Source organism: Nipponia nippon, unplaced genomic scaffold, assembly GCF_047370975.1.
Source record: "Nipponia nippon isolate SJK-2023a ecotype South Korea unplaced genomic scaffold, ASM4737097v1 scaffold_3, whole genome shotgun sequence".
Lineage (NCBI taxonomy): Eukaryota > Metazoa > Chordata > Aves > Pelecaniformes > Threskiornithidae > Nipponia > Nipponia nippon.
Genome location: NW_028262347.1, coordinates 113226935 through 113250018, shown reverse-complemented (window position 1 = coordinate 113250018; position 23084 = coordinate 113226935). Strand labels below are relative to the sequence as shown.

Genomic DNA, 23084 nt, shown 5'->3' with positions numbered 1-23084 from the left:
ACTAAGGCACAGTGCAGGCTAATGTTATGCTTGGTGTCCTCATCTATTCTATCATGCAGCCAGCGCAGGACAGGCTTGGTTGGCAGTGGCACCATGCACTTCCAGTTTTATGTCTCTTCCACCCAAGAATTGCCAAATCAATACAGTTTGAGGTTTCAGTGATGTCTTCTATCACATTACAGCAAAAGGCAGCCTGTGTTCATTATTAACATCATTCTATTTTTATATCATTTTACTCACATTATATGCAAATGAATTACTAACAAAGCCTTTTGTGGAGAAAACCTCCGTAAAACTGTTAGTAAGCCTAGTGTCAGATTTTCTAGTTATTTACATATAATTTTTAAAAGGCCTTAAAATTTACAAACTTTCTAAAAAGTAATTTTCAATGAAGTTTTCTTTAAATATTCGCTACTGTCGGGCTTCCTTTTGGGCCCAATTTTAGACATATAAAATGGGGCTTGATTTTCAAAGTTGCTGAAGATCTACAGTTATTGCATCAGTCTTAATTTCAGATGTCTCTTTAAAGCTCAAATTAAGCAACCAAAAAGAATAAAATGCCCTTTTGAAGATGCGAACTTAAGTGTTTTAACCTACACCGCCCAGGCTGTGTGTACTTCATGGCAGAGATGCCTAAACAAGTTCTAGATGAAAGCAAGGATGGCATGAACCTCCATGCAAACTAATTAGCACTGCTTACGTAATACCCAAGAAATAGGGTAAATTAGTGTACACAAATTGTCACATCACTGTGGTTAAACTGTTTCTAGTACTTCTTTAAAGCTAGTAGAGCTATATCTCTGCTTCACCGCAGTGTGCTACATCAGCACAACCCATAGAGTTAGTGTTAAAGCTAGGTATCTTAATTCCCAGTTTGCTCCTTGAACACTGACATCATGCTCACTCCTTGCTGAGATTGGTTTTCATAATTACTTGATAGATGAAGCACCTGCATTAGTGGTAGTGATGCCTCTTCCTCCTTGTTTCTTTTTTCAATCTTTTAGATAATGATAAGTATGTTAATGAACAAGGAATGCTTAATGCTAATGCCATTAAAAAGGAGCAATATGATCTGGATTACCCTTTGAGCTCAGCAGTCAGATTGAAGGATAACATTGTGTATGGCTACTGTACCTGTGCACCTTTCATCTGCAAATACCATCTCTCTGAAGAGGTAATTCTCTGAAGCTGCTTTATTTTGGGTGATGGTTAAATACCAGCGAACAAAGGCTGTAGATGAGGTGAATATAGCAGGATATTATCTTAAATAAATCCTCTCTGCACTAAAAATATCTACTCCATGCATAAACATGAACTTTCAGTATCCTACCACCTGCTCAGAAACCTGGCAAAAGCAATCTCCTTGTTCTATTACAGAGAAAGCCAAATACTGGTTCTTAAAACTCATACAGCTTGCAGACACTTCACATGTAGCTTCTGTATTTGAGCTGTGCTTTTGCGCACTCTGCTGAGTAACCTGAATATCCAGCTATTGAAGGAACTGAGCCAATGTGAGCCCATGACTCTTAAGACGCAACTGCAAAACCAGGCCAGCCCTGCCTCGCAATGAAGTAGTGGGGGCTTCAGAAAGCCACTGTCACTGCCTGCTGATGAACTGGAGCTCTCTGCAGCTCATAGGTCTCCCTCAGCTTAAGAGTCAGGTCAAGCAAGAAGGTGAATTCCAAAGATGAGCATTCCTCCTTGACAAGTCCCGTACTTTCTGAGCCAAGAAACTTCAGGCCCAAACATACTGAATACAGACCCTTTTGAAGAGATGAGAAGCAAATCAGCAGCATAGCAATGGTACTGCTTCCTGAGCTCAGTAATCCAACAACATTTTAAATTGCAACGCATGTGATAACCCATGAAGCTCTCATTCGTCTTCTCAAAATGGCATAGATATTTCCATCATCTGAACTGCTGCTAACATTTTGTTTGGCAGAATATGTTGGAAGATCCATCAGTATTTTTATCAGGAAAGAGGACTCCTAGCAATCAGTTTGGATCAGGTTTCCTCTGTTTATCACCCAACAGCCGGTGGCTGGCGTCAGCAGCAAAGGATGGTGTTTTGTTCATCTATCATACTTTTACTATGGTAGGTAGGCATCCAGGCACAGGCTTTGTTTGGTTTACATGAGAAAGAGGTGTGAAAACTACTCTCTTTAACTGTAAGCTTTTCTTCACTTGAATATAAAGTGTTCCAGAAAAATTTATGTTGAACATGAACTGACATAGCATTATACAGTACAATTGTTTTTATAATGAATGTGCATATGATCATACAAACTACTTACTTTCTTCTCCAGTAAATCTTAGGGTAGGTAATTTTACTGCTCTTCTTTATCTCCTGCAAAATCACTATACTACAAACTTGACCCATCTGGAGTCAAAAATTTTGAACTCATAAATCCTAGTCTTTTATGTACTTTGTATTGACACTTTGGATTGGCTTTTCTCTAAAAATAACAAAGCATAACTTACAGACATATTCCATTAGAAAAATGTATTTGCTGATACTGCTTCTATGACTTTTCTAGGATATACTTGCTCGAAAGCATTGTCACTCATATCAAGGAGGGGGAATCAGATCCATGGTATTTTCGCTGGATGGCAAATTCATCCTCGTTACTGGTGAAAATGATGGTGCCTTGGTGTGTCTGAAATGGAAGTATGTAGAAAGTGGCAGACCAATATTGATGGTGTAGATTCTTGTATCCTGACAGACTAATTTTTGCATCTACTTGTGATTCTAGACTTCCTTTTTATTAGTCTCAAAGTAAGAAGAAGAATTGGATAGAAATAAAATCATTCCTCTCATCTTTAGAGGCGGTCTCTGTAGCTCATGAAAGTCTTGTACTTCAAGTATGGTTGCAATACAAGATATAGGGGTATCTTCTGATACGTATTACCCATAGTGAGCTTATCACTCTCAAATAAACCATCGGGAAGGGGCTCTCTGCGGGTGTAAGGGATGTGATCTCATGGGATACTATTTTAACTCAGCGATTAGGAGACATCACGGCTTTAATGGGAATTCAACTGTGGCTATACAGAGCTCGTAGCAGACAGTAGGAGTAAGAGACACTTAAAACTACAGCTTTTCTGTGGTGTAACAAATATTCAGGTAGATGCATAGATTAAAGATGACTCTGCCAGAGCAATATTTCTAATCTGGGTAATCCATCTTTCATCATTTCTAATTTTGTGGAAACTTCACTTAATTATGCAATTCTAGAACTCAAACAATATTGAATCACATGTAAAAATGTTGAATAGGCATTTTTAAGTCACTTAATTGTGTTATAAGGAATATTTAATACTTTGTCCTTTTCCATAATACACAAAAAATACATCAGTTCCCTTTCCGTTTACTAGGAAGATAAAGAAAATTGAAGTTAAGGAAGCTGCTTTTCACTGGCAATCTCTTCTTGCTATACTGAACAACTCTACTTCAAAAGAAAATGTTGTTTTAAAATCTATGGCAGAATGGCAGTTTGACCCAGAATCCACATCGGAATCACTTCCAGAAGAGACATTTAAGGTATTTTCTTCATTTTTATGGGGGAAAAAAGTTTGATCATTATCCTAAAATTATACATGATAAAAAGTGTCCTGAAAACAGACTCTGATCCTTTTGTAAAAATAGAAGAATACCCCTGAGGATAGGCTGAATATGCTTAATTATTAATTTGTGGAATAGTATTATCAAGGAAATGAAATAGTCATGGGAAGATGACATTCACATCTTCAATTTCACTTGGTTTCTTCAGCCACAGAAAACTCTGTGAAAGTCAGTTTCTCCTCATGTGAAGTTATCTGTCATTCCCAGTGTGATGTTACTGCTATACAGTGTGTATTACTAGTTGTATATTTTTCTGTTGAAATCAAGCAAAACAGTGATTACAGAGATTAGTACAGTCAGCCTGCTTGAGTCAAAAGTCTTTGCATAGTATCAAGGGTTTGCAGGATCAAATCTGGGGACTGGTTAGGGATTAAAAATGTTGTAACGCTCTCCGGAATTTGGTGGTGGTGGTGGTGTCACTTCTAATGTGAGTCCATTTTTTCTTTCATTTCTCTCTCTCTTTCATTCTCTCTAAGTACCTGAGATGGATGTTTATATCCTTAATTTCAGGAGGCACCACTTAAATCTTCCAATGTAGAGGTGACAGAAGAAGACGGAAACGTCACCAGTTTGTATTCAGCCAGTACCAATGACATGACATGGATAGGTCAGAAAATAAAGAAGGTACTTTCATAGAACGAGTTATTAATCAAAGCCAGAGTTTTCAAGAGTCAGCAGTGATTTGGAGTGCCAAATTATATGCTGCAAAGGAATCTAGTTTCTAAAGCTTTTCTGACATTTGGACCTCTCTTTAAGGCATTGCGATCTAGACTTTTAGAAATCCTAGGTCAAGGTTATAAATACATCAGAGAAGGTACCTAGCACAATAGAAGCTCTAGAGACCAAAAGACCACTTCTACACAAGGAGTAAACTAAAAAAAAAAAAAAAAAAAAAAAAAATTGCCAGAGAAATTAGCTTCCTTTAGAAACTTATAAAGACTTTTTTCTTCTAAATGTCAAAAAGTTGCACAGAAGATTATTACCAGAAACCAAGCAGGTGCTCTCTTCTTCCCAAGGGCCAGAATAACAAGTTCTACAGCACTGATAAATCAATACTCAACAATATGACATTAATTACAAAACCCCTGAGGTTTATTTCAGGTTAAGGTTGAGGGATGTTATATAACAAAAGCTTTTTATAAGTAAAGGTGCATCAAAGATCTAACTGCCTACAAAGAGGGGATTTAGCGCTTTGTGAGCCTGAAAACTGCTATGTTAATGTTAGTATAGATTTTTTTTTCTCAGAAATATGAGTTTATGGATGCTAGGAGGTTCTTTCTGATATGAGCCGGAGCTGTGTATTTTGTCAAGCTTTTGAGGTTCAATGACAGGACAAAGCAAAATGTCATTGCTTTCTGGGTGATCTCAGGAGTGACTTTCCAAAGTATGATGCAGTTTCACAAATGGCTCAAGTCAGTCTAAGACATACTGCCACTGAAAGTGGTGTCTTCTCCATCGCTCTTCCAGACATGTATTCCTCTTTCTGCCTTGATGCTGGCACTTACGCTTTGGTGTCTCTACTGGGATTTTTTGGCAAATCCATGTGACTGTGCATACACACGAGTACCACATGACTGTTAGTATTAGCTAGGGACAGGTGATGAGAAGCAAAGGTTGAAGGGCAGCAATGTGGTCCTAGGTTGTTTTAACCTGCTCATTAATGTCCTAAGAGGACATTTAGAGGATGGAGTCCATCCAATGTCAGAATGATACACCCCTTCCCTTCAATCAATAGCCATCGTCCTACTTAAAGTTGTAAACTTATTTTAGGAAGCAAATTCCAGAGGTGCAGACTAATTGCAAAATTGTCCCTAAGAGATGAATTGGCAAGGCTGTGGGGGCAAAGAAAATTTCACAGCTTCCTGAATGAGTAACAGATGTTAGTTTATTTGTGTCTTTAAATATCCCACTGGAAATGCTTAGTGACAATGAAAAATCTAAGGAATATAAACCACTTAACAAATTCTAGCAGTAGGCTTTACGCAGTTCAATGTGTCTGTAATCATTGCAATTGTAATTACTTCTTTCTTTAGTATTTTCTTTCTTTTACGCTCTATTGCTGTACAACCAGTTTACAATGTGACCTAGTTGTACAATCTTTTTTCTCTTGAGCAATTCTAAGAATCATCCTATTGAATTAAGATTATGTCTGTTTCAGTTTTTAATCCCTTTGGAGTTTTGTTTTCTGTACAGATTATGTTCCTTTAGATTATTTCAATCTTTTTTTCTCTTCTTGTCTATTTTTGTCTTTCAACAATATATTTGTTGTATGTCAGGTCATTAGAGAAGAGACTCAGAGGTTTGCTAACCAGAAGAAAGAGCTGCAAATGGGAATTAAAAAGCTGCGTAAAACTGTGAGTTTCTTACAAGGCTAATGGCTTATCAGTTTTGTTTACAAGTACACTTCCTTTATGGCTATCAACCCTAGTGCTCAGTTACATTATTGTCATAAACTCTGAGCAGACAGGTAACAAAAAGACACGCTTCTTCAGGGACTATATGCTGAACCTGCCAGGAACTACTATCTGGTTCTCAGTTTCCTTTGCTCCAAATAAATATTTTGTATTATTTGTATTTATACCTTGAGCAACCTATCCCCTCAGCAGGCTAGTTTCTGCCTATCATCTGACAGCTTTCTGTTATAGAAACTACTGTCCTTTCCTCTTCCTTCTCTTTCCTTCCATAAAAACTGCTATCTGCAAGGGGATAAGGCAGAGGGTCACCTAGAGCAGTCTGCCCAGGACCATGTCCAGACAGATTTTGGTTTTCTCCAAGGATGGAGACTCCATGACCCCTATGGGCAACCTGTTTCAGTACTCGGTCACCCTTACAGTAAAAAAGTGTTTCCTGATGTTTGGGCGGAACCTCTTGTGTTTCTGTTTGTGCCCATTGCCTCTGGTCCTGTCACTGGGCTCCACTGAAGAGAGCCTGGCTCCACCCTCTTAGCACACTCCCTTCAATATTTATATGCATTGATGAGATTCCCCCCAAGCCATTTCTTTTTTAGGCTGAACAGTCCCAGTTCTCTCAGCCTTTCCTCATATGAGAGATGCTCCAGTCCCATAATCACCTTCATTGGACTCTCTCCAGTATGTCTATGTCTTTCCCCTCCCTCAACCTGCTAGCAACACTGTCAATACACCACAGGATACTGTTAGCCTTTTTTGCCACAAGGGCATGTTGCTGGCTCACGTTCAACTTGGTGTCCACCAGGACCCCCAGCTACTTCTCTGCAAAATTGTTTTCCAGTTGCTCAGCACCCAGCATGTCCTGGTGCATGGGGCTGTTCCTGCCCAGGTGCAAGATTTTGCACTTCCCTTTGTTGAACTGTATGAGATAGATAACAACTCAATAAAGTGATAACAACTTCTTAATAAAGTTCTCAGAAGCAGAGAATAAAGAATTGTGTATTACAGGTTCTTAGAAAGTATACACAACTTCACATATAACATCCAAATCAACTTTAAGAGAAAGATGAAATATATTCACATAGTACTCTCTGTCACTAGCTACAGGCAGCACATTCTACCAGTTACCATGAAGAGGTTAAAAGTGGAGGCAATTAGAATCATTTCCTCTGATATGAAGTTCTATAGTGTTAAAAATAGCATTTCCTCTATTCACATTCAAATTACTTTTTATTCCTTATGCTTATTTAAAAAAAAAAAACAGATTCAGAAAATGATGCATGAAAATGAACAGGTGCCAGACATTGAGAAACTGGACCAGCAGGAGTTCAACCTGGATATAGAAGAACAGGAAAGAGTGCAAGCAGAGGCTGAACAAGAAGTGGCCAGGGTATGATAGAATGGGGGGAGAACATTTTAAAACTTGCAGTGAAAAGAAGAAAGAATTATTGAAGAACAGAGGATGATCTCAAAGTTGCTGTTCACTGCTGAGAAGCAGGAAAACTTAAAAGTATTTAAAGTCACTTTCTGAAGCAGGTGAAGCTGCTGATGCAGACATTGCCAATTGGAATATGATCTATGCCAGAAATATAAATCTGACACTGTGGCCTTGGGCACATTGCTTAAGTTCTAGAATGCTTTTCCTCACATACAAAATGGTGCTTTTCAGTAGTATGCAATATAGTTTTTGGAGAAGATAGCTGCAATAGTCTAAGATGATGAAATACTGGTAATTCATTTCATCTGTTAGGTTTCTTTCAATAACTCAATACAAATTGCTCATATCTTGTTATTTTGCACCACATCTTGTTATTTTCTTTTCTGTATTTTGAAAGGTGAGGAAGGAGATTGAGATGGAGAATTTAGCCAACTGCTATTTGCAGGATGTCATCAAACATGAGTGCTGGGATGCTATGTGTGTAAAAGGACGTGCAGTTAAGGTAACCTCTGCTTTCTAATTCATTTTCTGCAGTAGTTTATTGATTCCTTAAGGTACAGAGACAAAATAAATAGAAGTATAACACATTTCTGATTTGCTTATGGTATGGAAAAAACTTACTTCTTCCCAGGGCTCATGCAAATCTTTCATTCTGTTCATTTTGTCTGAGCCTGGCTGATTTTATCTTCTAAGCTACCTGATAAGCAAATAAGCAACTCTTTAATTCCTTGATCTCAGAGAACATGCAGTGTTGCTAAAAGGAGAGGTAAATATTCTTTTTCTGTGTGCAGTCAGTATGACTTCTGCTACACAGACCATAAAGGCAAAATTTAACCCTGATATTGCCTATTTTAAACAAAGGGAGATTAGTCAAATTGATGATACTGGATTATCTCATGGGTGGTGAAAGACCAAGTCATTTTACAAAAAATCTAATTCTGGTTGAATTCTGTGGATGAAGAGGCCATATCTGTAGATCATTTAAAAAAAAAAAGAAAAAAGCAAATTTTAAACAAACCATTTTCATTACCAAAAAGGCAAGTAGTTTTTATCTTACCCCTGTATTTTTACTACATTGTCTATATTAATTGTTCCTCAATTTTATTCCTGATTTTAAGAAGTTTTTGTAACTGTTTAGCATTCAGGTATTGAACAAATGAATTGATAGATGTATTCTGAAGAACTTTTTACTTTGGGTTTTTGTTTTTTTAAATTTGAACAGTGCTTCCATATGGCTTGTGAAGTGAAGAATTATCCACTGAAGGAACGTAGTGAAAAAGAGCTGGCAACTTTGGAGAAAGTTCTCCGGTTAAAGAAGATTGAGACAGCTGATCTTAAGGTACAATCTCCCTGAAGTACTGCATAAAGGCCTTTCAGATCAGGATGTTTTGAGTTGGCATCTTAACCCTTCTTTGAACAGTTACATTTCTAAGGTCCATTTTCTTGCTGTAGAAATTGTCCCCAAAAATTTAAAAAGATAAATAAAGATGAAATGTTGTGTTTTTACTGAGAACAAATGTATTAGTATTAAAGAATCACAGAATAGCTGAAGTCAGAAGAGCCCTTTGGAAGTCATCTAGTCCAGCCCTCCTAGAGCAATTTACTCGGGGCCATATCCAGTCAGGTTTGGAATATCTCCAAGGATGGAAGATTCCATAACCTCTATGGGCTACCTCTTCCCATGTTTGACAACCCTCACAGGAAAAGTGTTTTACAATGTTTAAGTTGGATGTCCTGTATTTCGATGTATACCCATTTCATCTCAGTGTCACTGAGCACCACTGAGAAGAGTCTGGCTCTGTTGTCCTTACTCCCCACCATCAGGTTTTTATATGCATTACTAAGATCCCCCCCAAGCCTTCTCCTTCTTGAGGCTAAACAATTCCAGCTCTCTTAGCCTGTCCTCACACATTAGGTGCTTCAAACCCTTAATTAGTGGCCTATCACTGGACTTGCTCCAGTATGCCCATGTCTTTCTTGTACTGGGGAACCTACAAATGGACCCAATATTCCCAATATGATCCTTTCAATTTGTATTACTTTGATCACTGAGCTTAATTGCAGAATATGACCTCTAGAATTTTTTCACAGATGTGCCACTGGATTGTGTACAAAATTAACACAGTTATCATGTTTGTGATATTCAGGTTCAGAAGAAAAATCTTGAGATTGAGTCTGAGACTGTATTACCTAAGGAAGAAGGAGAGAAGACAGAAGATGTAATGGTTGATGGTAGTGCATCTTACTGCCTTATTGGAAGTCTGAGCTCTCAGTATGGTGGAGACACATCTACCCTATACCACCAATGGGACTTGCACACCAGGGAGCAGAAAGTCAATCAGATAGTCTTATTGAAGGTGATGTCTTCTTAAATTTGTATTCCTGCAGTGACGCTGTCATACCTGTTGGTTCTCACAGCAGTCACAGCCACTGTTAGGTTTTGGGCATACTGACGCTATACAACGGAGAGTTGCACAGGTCTCTGAGTTACTGAGATGAAAGCTGATAAATGCACATAGTGCAGTAGAGCACCATGTGGATTTGCCAGCTCAGGTCTGGAAGAAAAATATTTTTATGGAATTGTTACCCAATTTGAGGGTATCATCATCTGCATTTGCTCACTGGTGCTTCAGCTTAAGAGTTTATATAGCCAAAGCTAGCTTGCACATCTCAGCATGCCCTGTGAAAACATGACCTCTTTCCCTGTTATTTGCTGCTGAATGAAAGATCAGCTGGATCCTCACACCATTTCCTTTCTCTCCAGTCTTACCATTCCTTCATTTGGAGTCTTCAATGTTATTGTTATTTATTATTCATTACTATCACGCTCTCTTACTTCTCTTACCTTGGCCAGTTTATTAAGTAGTAAACATGCTACAGAATAGGCTTCTTATGAAGATGATCTACAAGGGTAGAAGTGGTTAAACTACTATAAAGCATTGCCTCCTCAGAGCTCTTTAAGGCTGTAAATGGTAGCAGAGCTCAATGATTATGCATTGTAATACATAAAATCTATTAGATACACTAGTGTTTAAAGCAGAATCATAGAATAGAATCATAGAATCGTTAAGGTTGGAAAAGACCCTTAAGATCATCGAGTCCAACCGTTAACCTGGCACTGCCAAGTCCACCAGTAAACCATGTCCTCAAGCACCACGTCTACCTGTCTTTTAAATACCTCCAGATGAGGTAGATGGGGAAGAAACACAAGGAGCACTTTTAGATGTAAGCTTGGATGTAACAAGATCTTTCTACTGTATGGCTTTAAAGATGCATATTATATATCGAAGTGTAGATATATCTTCAGCGTTCTTGGCCTACGCAGCAAGCTTGCTGAGAGCTAGATGGCTGACTAGACATTGAGCACAGCCTTTTTTCTCCCAGCAACATCGTACCTTATCTGCCATCCTGCCTTCTTACTTCCTAACTTATTACTATATTGGAAATCAATGAAATAATCATGGACACAAATATTCATTGTAATACAAACTGCAAACAGCTAAGCATCTCAAAATGTGAAGTTTAATGATAGCACTTAAATCCTTTTCATGTTTCATTTTAGTAAATTGACACAGTAGGAGAGACACATGGTTTTATCTTTTAATATTCTGCTTTGCTTTGTTGAGATCAATTATTTAGGCTAAAGGAAGAATTTATCCACTAGAATATATGCTTTTTAAAATCATTATAAGATCTCAGGTGTTTTAAAAAAAATTCATTTCCAATGTTCATTTATTTAATGGGCACATTTTACTTACATATGTCAGACAGAAAATCACATGAAAGCATATTGAAACTGCAGGTTGCATCACTTAAAAATCAGGAAAGTATGTCCTTAACTCTGCCTCCCTGCACCTGTGATTTACAATCTCTAGATATACGAGTCACGTGGTTTTTTCTTTTAAGCCCCTTCTTCTTTCAGCTGAAGAGTACAAAACCCAGCAAATAGAAGGCAGCCTAATTTTTTATCTAGTCTGGCAGCAGTATGTTTCTTTCAGAATCTTTGTCAAATGGCAAATATATAGAAGAAAAGGAATAAAAATTTCTAGGGAAAAAAAAAGAAAAAACTGATAATTTGCTCACCTCCATTTAACAAAGCTTGAACTCTGCCCTTATGATTTTCACAAAAGGGCTTTACGAGTTTATCTCCCTGTCACACATACAAATACACACGTTTATGATTCTGATGGCTTGAGGAGTGGTATATAACCATGGATGGATGTGACCTGTGCAGTATTGCTGTTTCCTTTTTTGGTATTTCAGGACATCATTTACAAAGTGAAAACTGCTTTTAATAAGGAATTTGATGTAGTTGCACGACAAAAGGAGCAGGAGATAGCACGAGTGAAAGAAAGAAACCTGAGGATCCGAGAAATCTTGGCACAACTTGACCTCCAAGTGGAAGTGTGGGAGCCCGCTCTTACAGATGACGAGATACCAGAACGAGCGCTCACTGTTCAGGATTCAGAGGTGTCTGAAAAATAAATCTTTCTCTTTCACCCACTCAGATACAGTTCTCAAATTCTTCTCATTTCCAGACATTGTGTCAGTACTGAAAAGTCTTAAAACAGATGTGTCCGTATACTTACAATCATCTTTTTGACTCTTTTGCTGCCCTTCCCTTTTTAGGAAGAAAGCTCTAAATAAGTCAATCTGAAATGAATAAAATGTTTACAATCTTAATTTATTGCTGTTAAAAGTTTTTAATTGCCCATAAATTAGGTAGAAATTCCCCCTGTTCCTGACTATAAGATTCAAACCGGGCTTGCAGGGATTACTTCCATAGATAAGGGCTTCTCTGTTTTCTCTGAGCACCATTTTGAAACTAAGTAGTTTCAAACTAAGTATCTAGATACTAAAGCATACTTAGTACTGTACATATAAATTCAATTGGCAATTTATAAAGAAACACCATATTTCTTATATGATACATTCCACTGATCTCATCTGCTCTTTTGGTCAGTCTTTCCCCACTTCTCTCTGCTCTCCCACCAGTCCATGTTATTCCACTGTCAGAAAAGGTATGCACAAAACACAACTAATACCAACAAAAATGATGGTAGTTCATATTTTAGCATTTTTAAATATAGCTTTTGGAGCTGTTCAAAAGAACAGTTTTCTTCTTGAGTAATGTTGTCACAGAGCTTAGATACAAAAAGCATTAAGCATTAGTATTATGTCATCTTTTCAAATGTTCTTAGTCCACATGTGATCATGTTTGGAGAAAAGAACCCTGATATGAACCTCATTTTCTTCCTTCAGATTAAAGTTGAAAAATACTTGTCTCAACAAGAGAGAGAGAAAGCAGAAATGCTGGCTAAGCTTGAAATGGAAAGACGCCATGCTGCTATGGTACTTAAAGTAGTATCCTTTTTACTTAATAGGCCTTTGTCTCTGGTTAGGCTTACTTAGTTAATGCTGCACTGGAATATTCCAGTAATATAGTATGGGAGAATACATTTTAAATGGTAGGTGATGATGTGTGCCTTTTCCCTCTTATTATCATTTACAATCAGAACTACAAAGACCAGTTGGGGGAAGAAAAGATATAGTGTTAGGCTCACAATTTTTAAAAATGTGCTTAGTGGCAATTAAAAATACCACAGCAGGTGAATCCAGACTAGATAAATTTCTAAATGCATGCTACTGCTCAATTGAGAGCTTTGTGCTTGATAGGTGTTTGTTGACTGAGCGACCTCTGTTCTTCAGGGATCAGACTAGAAGATCATAATGCTTTCCTCTGGCTTTAAAATGCATCTGTGAAAAGCCCAAGATGGTTCTGGCCCCAAAAGAGATGCACAATAAGACAGTGAGACTACAACTTCCTTCATCCTAGCCTGCCACCTGGCCAGGAGTAGTCTATGCCTGTGTATTCTTTCCAAAACTGCTAGAATGGCAGTTTTAGTAAGTTATTTAGTATATGAACATGTGTCCACCAGAAAAACCTCTGAGACATTTACCATATTTCACACGCATCACCAAAGAGCATCGATCTACTAGTGACACACGGTATAATCATATGGGTGATCTAGAGGTGAACTACTCTATTATCATTCCCAAAACTTCCAATTACTACACTTCCTTTTGTACTCTAAAATATTTTTTGTGGTCGTTCCCAGGACAATGAAAGACTGCGTGCTCTTAATGACATGATGGGTGGAGTGCTAGAAGTCAAAAAGGAAGACATCTTGAAAATGGTGAGCTGTGTTTCTGCCCTATCATTTAGGTAGCTTGTGGGCTTTTAAGGAAATGTGAAATTCAACTAGCAAATATTTCCAACCTAAGCAATAGAAGAAAGTCGGAGAATTGCAGAATTGCGTTATGCCTAGATAGACTCCATAAGAGACCATACACCGACTCAAAAGAGACCACGAGATTCTAGTGCCTGCATATGATTTGCACATCAACACCTGTCCCTATCACAGTGGAATACTATAGGAACATAATCTAGTATTACCATTAGAACAACTGTATTGCTGGGGGAAGGGTCTATTATCCATGGCTGTGATCTTACAGAAAAATACTGTGTTCCTTTTACTCAACAAATATAGATAGTACAGTAGTAGAGGAAGGAAAGAATGTGAAGGAGTGTCACAGAAAAAGGACAGGGCAGACCCAAGCCCTCTCCCTGGAATTGGTCTGTTTTGGAAAATTAGGACTCCACTTAGAAGTATACCTTAGCATGGAGTTAGATTTGGAGTTCTGAAACAGAAAATGTGGTATATCTTGTACCGACAGTAGTATGTTTGAGTACAAAATACTTGTATTTTACAAGATCCAGGAGTGAATTCCTGTAAGCAAGTGAGAGAGAATAGCACAATATATATACACCAAAACTACCAGTGTAAGTAACAGACCAGAGAAACAGAATATATATGTTACTCAGACTTAAGGCTTGTTCCTTACTTACCACTAAGAAATGCCTTTCATTAAATTTGATGCGTGCTATAGTTTGTTAGTGTGCTGATGGAGACTTAATATTGTTTTTGAAGCATATTTGTCTTTAATACTTCCAGGATATTCCTCCACCTCCTTTTATATCCGAGCCTGAGCATGTTTGGAATGATGAAGAAAAGAAAATATTTAGAGAACATGAGAAAAAAGTCAAGGAGCTGAATGAAGAAAAAGAAAAGTATAGAAGGGTAAATTAAAATGAGAAAAGGAGTGGTTTTGTTCACAGTGCTCATGACCAAAGCTTCTGATCTTTCCCAGTAGCTACTTCTAAAAGTGAACACTAGTAAATAGAATAAACAAAGAACAAATGAAGAACAAAGATCATCTGGCATATTAAATAAGTCCTAGTTTAGGCAATAAAATAAGGCAATCTCTACTTACACCAATTAATATGTGCCAAAACTTGTGATATCTGACAAAAGGTAACTTTGTTTCACAAATTTACCAGCATTCCTAAAATGTTTTTTCAGGTGCCATTCCAGAGCCGCTGATGCCATACACAAATAATACAATTATATTTATCCTTTAAAGTGGTGTTTGGCCACCGTAACTTGGTAGCCTGGCAGCACTCTCCTTCCAAACAAGTAATTTCTGGGACCTTTTGGCTGAAGGATACAGTTCCATATTATGCATTCTCCAGCATCTGATATACTATATCAGAGCTTCTTTGTTCCTCCAGATGTAATATTGCTGGTCATGTTCTTCCCTTGCCCAGGCACTGGAAAATGAATTGAAGAAACTTGAAACTTCCATCCAGGAAACAACACAAAATTTTGATGAAACTGTGTGCAAACTCTCTGAAAGGAAAGTGAAATTAGAGATGGTCATCTATCAGGTATTGCAGAGCACATTAATTTTTCATCTCTGCCTCTGTGCAGCAGGAATGTTAACATTTTTTATTACAATCTTTTCACAGGAAGAACTCAAAATAGTCAATCTTGTTTATGCTTTACTGTTGAATGAAGAGTTGGACACTAGAGAAGCTGGACTTCGTAATTTCCTTATGAAAAAGGAGAAAGAAAAAGTAAGTTATCATTTGGAATGCTGTTCTCAGGAAAAGTGTAATATTTACAATACAATTTCTTGTGAATACTGCTCTTCCCCAATCAAAATTTCGCCGTAAATGATTTTCTGACAATTTACAGGGTCACTGATTTTTTTCAACTTGTACAGGTGACATACATGATAAATCCATATGTTTTTTAATAGATATTCATATTGGTTCATCTGGAGTTCTTTGGTAAAACTCCATATGTTCAGAAGGGCATGCTGCTGTTTGTTTGCTATATATAATATTTTTTAGTATCCAGTATCAAGCTGGAAGCACCAATATGATGCTTTTATGACAGAAAGATGCACAAAAGAATGTGTAATGCCATCACATTTTTCACTGAGGTGTCTAATGTAGGCCAGGGCCACGCTGACTTGTGTTTGCCAGTTCAAAGCATAGACAGAGGTGGCGTGTGAGTATCTGACCATGGAGTACAAAGTGTTTATTGTCTTATCGACCAATTTAATCTCCTGAAGAGTTTACCCATCCCTGTCAAACCATATACAAGTCAACAAAAGCCTGGATAGCACAAGTAGTAGATCTGGATTTCAATACAAGTGCTTACTGCCCACAGTAATAAGTTTGAGTGACAGTTCTGATTCCTGTGTCCTGCCAATACCTGTATGACTCAGGTGATGTAAGTGGTGGTAGTCTGCAGGTTGGTTCTGGCTCTTGGGACAATATTATCCCATTTGCCCACTTTGTCTTCGTGGAGCTGTTCCTGAGTCCACAGAGAATATATTAATGCCTCCCCATGTCAGATCTACTCGACCTGTACAGACCTTTGTGTTTGGAGCTGCAAGCAGCCATTTGTACATGAGCTACAGCGACAGGTTCCAAAGTAGGCATCTAGCCCCTGCCACTGAACAGGCTGAACTTGTTTTAAAATTACTTGAGGCCAAGTGTATACCAGCTTACATTTTTCAAAATACATCTTTTTTTTTTTTTTTAATTTTCTAAATGTTTCCATTGGTATATCTTTTTTTTCATGCAAACTGCAAAATACAACACAACGGTCTCCCCAGCAGAGTATAAGCATATAAGGGCCTCAGTAAAACAGATGAGCTTAGTATCCTCACACGTAGCAGAACTATGTCATGACAACAGGGAAACTTCATTCTAAAATGAGGAACCCTCCACTGGACAGCATTTGAGAATTTTTGAGTGGTCTTGAACAACATTTGAGAATTTTTGACTGGTGTTGAACAGCATTTCAGAATTTTCGACTGGTCTTATCTGTGATGACATGAAAGGAGAAGGAAATCTCTATGCAAGTGAAAACAAGTATCAGGATAGGTCCTTACATTCAAAGTTTAAACAGAAGACTTGTAAGCATTTGTATAAGATATTTCTTACACAGATTTCTTACTTTCTTAAGCAGTGGACTAGTTTAATTTCGCACCTTCTCACCTTTTAGCAGTATCTACAAGTAACCCCCAAAGAAGGCATTATATTGTTGGTAAAAATAGCTCACAAGGTTTTCTCTAGAAATAAAGTGTCAGCTTCATCAGTGTATATGAATGGCCATTCAGTGCTTCTGCTAGCTGAGCTTCATTCCTGAAATCTTTTGGTTTTGCTATAGGTCAAGACTGCAAGAACAATCCAGACTACAAAAAATAAAATTGAAGCTTACATAGATACCTGTGAAAATGCAATAGCTGAAGAGAAGGTGAGACTCTCAACAAACACAAGGAGATTCAGAACTTAAAAAGTCAATGCCCTGTCTTGATAATGAGAAGAACATATTTCATTGTAAGCATGGGATGAGTTCTGGTCAACTTGCTGATCACTGAAATTAAGCAGTAAAGGAGAGTATGTACATAGAAGAATTTATTAAATAGTCCAGATTCCCGTGATGCTTGGGAGCACTTGGAAGAGCACCATATTCTGTATTTCTAGGATATGAGCAGATGATTGATGCTTTTTTTAAAATGACATTGTGGTAAAAAGGAAGCTTTCTGTTTTCCTCCTAGAATCTGGAATGTGGTTTTACAAAGCAGTTTGCTGCAGTACCTGCCAATCTCCTTGATGAACTTTTCCAACTTTACAAACATCGACCGAAGTAAGATTCCCCCTGATTCCATCTGTTTGAATACTAATATTTCTTGTGTGTCAAAAATGACAATACTATTTATTTCAACAGTCTAAATTATTTTGATAATTGGTGGACTGCCTGCTTTTTATTGGATAGTTAACAATGGTTGATTTTCTATCGTACTAAGGAATATTTCTATCATACTAAGGAATATTTCGAGTATTTACATTTCCTTATTCACCCCACACAATCTATTTTAAATGCAATCTAAATAATCATCAGTTCTCAAAAACATATATTCGTATTTTGTGTAAGATGCAGTCTTACTATTATTTGCTCTTTGCAAGAGACTGAGAGTATGAAATGTTCTTAGTTGTTTGTGAGCTGCTTTTGTGCAAGAGAAAATAAAAAGTAAATACTGTATGTACTGTGTATGTGCACTAGGACCCCAATGACAAAAATGCTCCTTGACGCTGCTAACCCGTATGGGGAGCGTTCAGGCTCAGCTGAAGATTACAAAGATGCACTTACCCTTTTAATGAAAGCCATGGATGAACTGGATAGTCCTGAGCACATGCCTAATGGCTTAGACCCATCTGTATGGGAACGTTTTTGTCTAGCTAGACGAAATAAAATGGAGAGTGAGGAGCTGGTATGTAAAATTCTTTATTTTTTCAGTATACTTCTTGATATTTTCAGATAGAAATGAATAAATTATTTTCTAAGCAGAGTGTAAGGGTTGTAACCTCTGTCTCATGTGCTCTACTGGGATTCTCAAAATACCAGGCTGCATATTTATACATACGTGTGTCTTCTTAAGAATTTGTCTTCTCTGTTCTTGAAGAGGCTTGCCCTGACATACTGACAAAGTTGAAAAAGTTCAGAGTGTCATGACATTGCTTGCTTAGGTGAAATGGAACGCCCTAACACTGGCAGAGATGCAGGCCTTTCTCCAGAGAAGAATGGATGACAATGAGAAGATTAAGTCAGAAATAGAAGATATTTTCCAAGAACTCACTTGGTAATTTTGTTTCTTTTCTTATGTTCAGCTACATTTTAATACTCCACCAACACAGAACCAAAAGTTACATACAAAATTACACAGCTGCGTTCTCCAACACTCTCTTATCTAGGATTCATCTAAGAAAAATGAGGTGTTATTGCAGCATACATGAGCAAGCCAGACCAGTCTTCATCTACCACCTTAAGTAACAACATCAGTAAGGATGGTAGCATGGTCTTCAATGCAAACTGACTGCCCCAAAAGCTACATCATACAGTTAATCCCCCAAAGCCTTCAAGGCCATATTTGTGCTAGCTAGCTCAGTTAAATTTTGCTCATGTAAGCCTAAGATACAGCAATCACTCCTAATTGCAATATGCTGCCCAGTCACATGACACCTGATTTCACTGAGCTGCTTGGACCTGCAATATTTCATTTTTTCATGTGCATGACATAATTTTCACATTCATTGTCATTAAGGAACAAACCCCAGGATAAATTATATAAGCAAACGGGTGTTGGCTGGGAGTATCCTCCATTTCCTTTCCAATTGTAAAGATTTCTGTTCAGTAAGAACACTTTCTCTCAGAACATCTGCTAGAGTACGTTAAACTGAATCCAGTGGTTGAAAACTTCATGTATGGAAATAAGTTGCCAATTTTGTTGTCACTTTGGAAGGAAATAGAAGACAGGCTGTCAAAGAGTAACCCCTACATGAACATACCACTTACCAGTAGTAAATATAAACATTTTGAGAATCATGGGAGGTTTTATATAATCCTGTTGAAATTGCTAAACATTGCTTTTGTTTTCTGCCATTTTAGGTTGCAGGAGGAGAAGATGAAACTTCAATTGAATTTGACTGTCCAGTTTTTGCTAAAACAAGGACAAGTGGAATTGGAAAGTACTGAAATCCCAGACTACACTGATGCCATTCTCATTAATAAGAGTATTATTGAAGAACTGAATTGCTCTATCATGGTAATTTACATTACCTGACGGAAATGTAAACTTTTTAAACAAATGTATTGTCCTTCAGGGACTCCGCTTTTTCTCCAGTTTGACGTCTAGTTTCAGTTCATTCCTACACACCGGTAGGCTCCATTGTGTGGCTATTAAGAATTCTATGATGCCTCTTATCATGATGTAAAGGTTGCAATACGAACTGCTTTCTTGATGTTTGATCAATACAATTCAGATCAATGAAATGGCAACAGGTTTTAGACACAACATTACTTACACACACTCTGTAAATAGAAAATGCTAATATCCTGGGCACTAGTCTGAAAATTCCCTCAAGGCAAACTTATAGTCATGTTAAGAAGCATTTCAACAGTAGCTTACATTAAGATTTAAAAAATTAATACACTTCTTATGTAAGGTGAAATTGGTGATCATGCTTAAAACAGTTTTTCGTACTCTCATTAAATGTTCTTTTTTTAGGCATTCTAGCTGCACAAAAACTGCTTGTTACTGCTACTGCACAAAGCCTTCAGTAACAACTGCAGAATACCTTATACACAAGTTTGTATTTTGTAGCATTAAAATGCCTTTGCATTCTTATAAAAGACAGAAAGAAGGAGAGAGAGGTTAGTTGTAATTTTCTTCATCTCCTTCTACGATCCAAGGCTGTGGCACAGAGCATAAAAGGGAACAAAATTCCACAAAGATATAACCATCTGGAGCAAAAAGTCTGGAAAGAGACCGCAGTATAGCATGTTTTCCTTGCTAAAATTATAACTTTGGAAGCTTGCCCATCTTGTTGCAAATAATTATTCTATAACCTGTAAAGTGTGTTAATTAAGATTAATCTATTTTTTCAGGCTCAAGGAGAAAAAAAAATTGCTAGCATGGTGGAATGTAAAGAATTCTCTAAAGGGATATTTCAGCTGGAATGGGAACACAAGAAAATGAGAATGCAGATAGAAGATCTGGAACAGAAGGCTCGGGACATTGTAACACTACCTATTTCAAAAGATCGCCAGCTAGTGAGTTACTTCCTCTAATTTATATTTTGACCGCAGAAAATTTTGCTGCCTATACCTATAAGATCATTTATACCTCTTAAGTCTCTTACTACTACGGAGAAACTTGATGCCTAAAAGCTTAACAATTCGGCTTTCAAAGGGAAATTTTACTCTTGAGATTGATCAGTGATGAAGTTCTTTGGGATGTTCAGGGGTAAACAGAGGCAAAATTAGCCTCTTAGTGTTTCAAAATTGGCACTGAGAGTCAGGAATCAGGATTTTGCAGCCACAAGGAAGAGATATTTTAAATCAAGCATCATGACTTCCTTTTAAGTGAAAGGTCTGAGGTGCCCCCATCTGGTATCTGACAGAAATACCATAATTTTTGCTCAGTATACAAAGATTGAGCGTTCCTACAGGACCCCCACTCACTGCCATTTGTTGGCCCAGCAGCAGAACGACAGGGAATTGTTTGCCATACCTGGCAAGCAAGAGGCAGCAGCTGGCCAGCAAGTCATAGCTGTCAAGCACCCACATAGCTTTGAACAAGCCCAGTTGGCAGGCCAGAAAATATAAAGGTTGTGCAAGAGAGCCAAGGATATCAGTGGGAGAAGAGAGGAGGAAGAAGAGAGGTTGGAGTAAGGTTTGGAGTGTAAGGGATGTTGGAGGATGGGTAGGCTGAAAATATTGCTGCGGGGAGAGCTATAAAGCACAGAGAAAATGAAGAATGTTGGAGAGCAGGTAAGGATATTGCAACTCAATCAAAAGATTAAAAGAAAATCCAAAACACGTGTTTTGCTCAGGCTTCATTTGTTTTGCTACTCACCAAAATGCTTGTTCACTTCTGAATCACAGCCAAGGGACTTCTGTAACTAACACCAACAAAACGGCTTTCCAAAGAGGTGATGTGACAACACACTGAAAAGTTCTTCTAGCAAATTTATCACCAGAGTGCTGCCATTAGCTCAAACTTCATTTAAACTGATGAGCAGAACTATTGCCCTTCAGAGGGAGTGAGACTTACCCATAGCAAAGGCACATACCAGTTTAATCAGAATTTGAATGCTCTGAGGGGCTAGATGTTGCTTCACTTTTTGAGTAGAAATGTGGGGTTAGTAGGAAAGACAAGGCAACAGAGACCCCAACAACAGGAACAGAAAGAAGGATGGTTTAGATAAATGCACGTGAGCAAGGACCTGAGAACACCTGCAATGAGGGCTATTAGCAAAGGAGTGAGTGAAAGCAGTTTGGTGCTGTAGGCAAGGAGTCTGCTGGGTCTTTCCTGTTTCTCCTCTTCTAACTAGAGCAGTCCACAAAATTTTACCTGTCACTTTGGTCGGCAGTACTCTGGAAGGATGAATCTACATCTACACAAAACCTGTCTACTGCCCATTATGGGTCATACAACCTGTTTTACCATTTGTCATTTGATAAAGAGATATTTTAGTAGCAGTGTTCCCAAGAGAAAATCTTTAATACATTTTCTGAAAATAATCACTTTTTTCTCTGGCCTAAAGACAGACTGTACAGCAGTTTGCCCTCCAGCTGTGTTAGCTTAGACTACTGTATAAGCAGAAGTATAGCTTGGGTTTTTTGACAACTTCACAACAAATTTGCTTGGTCTTTGTTTCCATTAACACATAATAGATAACATTCTTTTTAACAGCTGTACAGTCTAGTATTCACACAGCATCCAAGAGTATCTTTACCATGTCCATTTATGATCACTAGTAAGCCTTTCCACTGTGCAGAATTCTAGTTTTTTGAGTTTCACATAGTATGATTGTCTTTACAGAAGTGTGGAATTGTTGAGAACAAACAGGCTTAATAAGATGATTTCTTTCTGTTTTTAATTCTTCAGTTCCTAACTGTGCTGAACTATGACAGCCACATCGCCCACCACATTTCAGCGATGGAGCAGACTCTTGGCATCATGGATAAGGTAAAACCTAAGTGAACCACCACATTTGAGAGACACATCCTTAGTTTAAATGCACCTCCTCTCCTTCATTAGCAAGAGGTGTTTGTAAGGAATAACTGCAACTGATGTAGGCATACTAACTCTCCAGCTAACTCAAGGACTGTTGGAGCATAGCCATAACAGCACACACGGATGAATATATATATATATATATATATATATATATATATATATATATATATATATACACACACGTATTTATTCACCTGGCTTTCTGTAGTTTCTTCAACTTGCACTGAGCTGTCTACAGCAGCAATCCTCTAGTCTTTGGAAGCAGTCACCATACATTAATTGCTGCATAGATCAGCCCTATGGAGAGAAATCTACTTGCTCTGTTACTGGAATTAAATGCATTCCTTCCTGAACATCTGAATGCAGACCTGCTTATCACTTCTTACGCAGCATTGCCTATAAAAGTCACTCTTCCATCTCTAATGAAGCATTCTTCCAGTCTTCACTGCTTAATGTTTCTCTCCAGGAGTGCCAACCTGTTCATAATATCAGTTCCCTGCAATATTAAAAATAACACAGACACAACAATCTGAATTGCTGGCTCCCTTACCTATTTCAACACTCAAATTATGATTATCCTTGTTTTTAAGTGATTCCACTGGATTTTCTCCAG

General features: G+C 37.8%; 1 protein-coding gene across 1 annotated transcript in view; it reads left to right on the top strand.

Annotated features, from left to right (window-relative positions):
• CFAP43 (cilia and flagella associated protein 43) overlaps window positions 1–23084 on the top strand; it is a 49791-nt gene that overhangs the window by 24763 nt on the left and 1944 nt on the right. The window contains exons 15-37 of the mRNA XM_087766871.1: window positions 1005–1174; window positions 1943–2095; window positions 2538–2668; window positions 3376–3541; window positions 4133–4246; window positions 5899–5976; window positions 7295–7420; window positions 7866–7970; window positions 8691–8807; window positions 9616–9825; window positions 11732–11938; window positions 12731–12820; window positions 13588–13665; window positions 14485–14610; window positions 15138–15257; window positions 15339–15446; window positions 17056–17142; window positions 17447–17535; window positions 17953–18160; window positions 18417–18529; window positions 19336–19492; window positions 20335–20499; window positions 22340–22420. Coding sequence (XP_087622997.1) covers window positions 1005–1174; window positions 1943–2095; window positions 2538–2668; window positions 3376–3541; window positions 4133–4246; window positions 5899–5976; window positions 7295–7420; window positions 7866–7970; window positions 8691–8807; window positions 9616–9825; window positions 11732–11938; window positions 12731–12820; window positions 13588–13665; window positions 14485–14610; window positions 15138–15257; window positions 15339–15446; window positions 17056–17142; window positions 17447–17535; window positions 17953–18160; window positions 18417–18529; window positions 19336–19492; window positions 20335–20499; window positions 22340–22420 — 2999 coding nt within the window. The remainder of the gene's footprint in view (window positions 1–1004; window positions 1175–1942; window positions 2096–2537; window positions 2669–3375; window positions 3542–4132; window positions 4247–5898; window positions 5977–7294; window positions 7421–7865; window positions 7971–8690; window positions 8808–9615; window positions 9826–11731; window positions 11939–12730; window positions 12821–13587; window positions 13666–14484; window positions 14611–15137; window positions 15258–15338; window positions 15447–17055; window positions 17143–17446; window positions 17536–17952; window positions 18161–18416; window positions 18530–19335; window positions 19493–20334; window positions 20500–22339; window positions 22421–23084) is intronic.